The sequence below is a fragment of the Olea europaea genome, unplaced genomic scaffold, assembly GCF_002742605.1.
Source record: "Olea europaea var. sylvestris unplaced genomic scaffold, O_europaea_v1 scaffold2928, whole genome shotgun sequence".
NCBI classification, from domain to species: domain Eukaryota; kingdom Viridiplantae; phylum Streptophyta; class Magnoliopsida; order Lamiales; family Oleaceae; genus Olea; species Olea europaea.
In genome coordinates, this window is record NW_019247868.1 from 1 (window position 1) to 3,285 (window position 3,285).

At 33.1% G+C, this 3,285-nt stretch overlaps 1 protein-coding gene across 1 annotated transcript; it reads right to left on the reverse strand.

Annotated features, from left to right (window-relative positions):
• Positions 1–675: 675 nt before the first annotated feature.
• LOC111384487 (regulatory protein NPR5-like) lies at positions 676–2,171 on the reverse strand. The gene is made up of 2 exons (XM_023008762.1): positions 1,547–2,171; positions 676–1,374 (listed from the first exon to the last, which is right to left on the reverse strand). Exons 1-2 carry the CDS (start codon positions 1,973–1,975, stop codon positions 1,246–1,248), a joined length of 558 nt encoding a protein of 185 aa, XP_022864530.1. The 5' UTR covers positions 1,976–2,171; the 3' UTR covers positions 676–1,245.
• Between the last annotated feature and the right edge of the window lie 1,114 nt (positions 2,172–3,285).

The following is a 3,285-nucleotide window of genomic DNA, read 5'->3' on the forward strand; positions in this document are numbered from 1 at the left end:
CACATAGAAAGTTTTTGTGCATAGATGGTCGTGTCGGTTCATAGAACCAAACTAGGCTTACTACAGAAAATTTGCAGGTAAATAATGATTCAACAAAACAAAAATATTTTGATTTCAAGTTTTCCTCTCACCTATGTATAAACAAATTTACTTGTTAGTCCATTAATAAAAAATAATTTACACCTTCTCGTTAGAGTGGGAGACGTGTAGACAAGATATGTTTGTTTCTCATTTTTTGAAGAATGAAAATGAAAAATTTAACCCTTATGGTCCCACACAAAAGATAGAAATTCAAATTTGTTGACTTGATGTGATAGATAACGGTCATATTTTTCATTTGAATGGGGAAAGAATGAGCAACAAGCAGGAGCCTAATTACTTTTAACTTCTAACTGACTTGATTCAACGCTTTTAATTGGAGCAGCCATTCTAGATCCACGAATAGTTGGAATCTTTTTCCCCATCTTAGCCAACATAGGAAACTAAGTTAAGCCTCTATTTGAGCTACATTTTTTGAAAAAAAAAAAATGTATTCTTGAATAATATTTTGACTATATTTCAACCATACATTTTTCAATAAAATAATATTACACGTAAACTTAAAATTTTTTTTATTTTTTAACTACACATTTTCAATCAATACATTATTCAAAAATGTATTTTTTTTAAACAGAAATGGGGTGACAAAAATAGGGCTCAAACAAACCCTAACTAATTTGGGAGAAATTGACACCAAATAAACTGAAGACGAGAACTATGAATTTGTCACATGAAAACTTGTCAAGTGATGACACAATCTAGAAAACACAAATTATGGTAAAAAGGACGATAGAAAAACTTCACTTTTACATAAGCTAAAAATATGCTGGAAGGCTGGTTCTGCACAGGAAATGAACAGAAGAAAACCAGTTAAACAATGTAGAAAGTACTAGATTTCATTATTTAATGATAAGTTGAAAAATACTGCTAGAATAATAATCAGAGAGGTCTCAAATAAACCCGTTAATCCAGGTCTTTGTACTAGCAAAAAAAAACTCCTTAAAATCTACCGCCTTTTAACCTTGTTTGCATCGATTTTGCTGCTTGTACATAAGTGATTACCTAAAATTAGGTGGAGGAAAAAGATTGAATGAAAAAATTGATTGAATTTTAAACTGATAAATGATAGTATCATGTCAGCATTATCGTAAACATGTAACAAGGTCCCTTTTGCACAGGCACGTGTATAGATTAGGTTAAATAATCTTAAGGAGTCTCATTTTTACACCTCTTCTCCATACTCGTGAATGCTTTGAATCCCTGTAATCCATCCAAGGTCGTGAAATGTGAACTTGACCAATTATGACATGTCCATGGGAAGATTCTTGTAATAGACTGTATTAAGAAAGGAAACGGTTGAAATTTTGTTCATTTTATTATTCGATCTGGTCGAGTAATAAGCAACGAACAGGCACTTATATTTTATACTCATAGAACCAAAACCCAAAATTTAGGAATAAAAACACTGTAGAAGTCGATAAAACTTTGGAGATGAAAGCAAGAAAACCTGAGTTTGTAAAGCAAGCTGCTCCACCCCAAAAGATCTAGCGGCTGCAAGTGTATCAAGGGCAAGATCAACGGCTGAGGTACAATGTGTATGCCAACAGCCTCTCTCCCCACAATTAGGCCTTGCCTCATGCTTGTGAGGTATAACCGAAACTTGACCACTGTACAAGAACTGAAGCATCAAAAGAAACGCTTCATAGCTCACTGAATCCACCGTTATGATCGCCGGAGAGTTGGAACCTCGCGGGGATGATGGCGGCGCTGTGCAAAAGAATTTCCTAAAGAAGAGACTCCTGGCTGCTAGAATGCACCTGTGGGCATGGACTAAACGGCCCTCTACACTGAAGGTTACGTCACTGAAAGCTTGACCGTTGATTAGGAGATTGAGACAGTCCAGAGAGAGAGATCTTAAGTTTTCATCAGCTGCCATTGTAGATAAGACTCTGTATGAGTTCGTGTGTGTAATGGGTTTGTAGAAGTGGAGAGAAGTGCTAAGCGCAAATCAGTCTTTTGTTCAACTCCTCTTTGATGATAACTCTTATTGCTTGGGAGATTCTTTCTTTGCTGTCTGTAGGGTTTGATGTTTAGAAAGAGATAGAGAGAGGGGAAGACGTGACATTTGTTAATCATTATGTTACAACATTAGATCTTATGCTAAACAACATTAATTTACTTTATGTTTGTCACACAATTAACCCATCAAAAACTTGTATAAAATTAAAATAGAATTAGGATAGATATAATTAAATTATTTTCTTTAAAAATATTATTAACACTATCACTCATAATACAATGCAGAGTTCAAACTGAATTTAGATCCATAATACAATCAGTTTAGACCTCATGCTAAACAGCATTAATTTGCTCTATCTTTGTCAGCGACAAATTAATTAAGAAAAAGTCTACTTGTACATAATGTTTTTCATAATATGATGTGGCTATCATTCGATTATTGATGTGAAAGTGTGAGATTTGAATTAATAGTTAGATTCAGTGCCACATATAATTATGAACATCATTATGTAAACAATTATGTCCATGTATGTAGCACTTCCTTTCTTTTAAAGAGAGTTGCTTGGTGTACAGGTATAGGGGTAAGGCGCTGTTCTATTGGACAATGACAAAAAAAAAAAAAGATTTAAAAAAAAAAACGACAATTGACAGCACCTGTAAAGTCCATGTACATTATTCCCGTGTACAAGGGAAATGAGCCTATGTTAAAATGAAATACCAAATAACACTATCTACAAACTACAATATACCTTATATGATTCACAATTTATTATAATTTTATATGAAGGGCCTGTTTGGGCTCGATTTTTTCCCCCAAAAAATTGATTTTTTTATCGTTATTTCACTATTTCAGTCGTCATATTTGACTTCTTCTCTCACAGGTGAACCCCACTTTTTTTCTAATGGTCAAAAAATCAATTCTCAAAATCACTTCCAAACCGCCTCTAAATGTTATATCTGGACTAACTTGATGTGCTTAACATAACCTAAATGTCAAAAAATAATAATAATAATAATAAAATGTCTCTGACTTTTCAACTTATAAAATCTAAAATATACTAAAAGTTTTAACTGGATAATTATTTTGGCCATATTAACAAATTGATTGACAAGACAGCACATATCACGACTGTCTGTTTTTTTTATGATTTTGAAGTCATTCGATTTGACATTTGACTTGTCTTTTCAAGCTTTAATTTTTCTTCCCCCACTTTCACAATACTGTCT

Coding starts and splice junctions, on each gene's coding strand:
- LOC111384487 (XM_023008762.1), bottom strand. CDS start 1,975: ATGGCAGCTGATGAAAACTTAAGATCTCTCTCTCTGGACTGTCTCAAT. Junction 1,375..1,546: donor AGCTTGCTTTACAAACTCAG/GTTTTCTTGCTT, acceptor TTCTTAATACAG/TCTATTACAAGAATCTTCCC.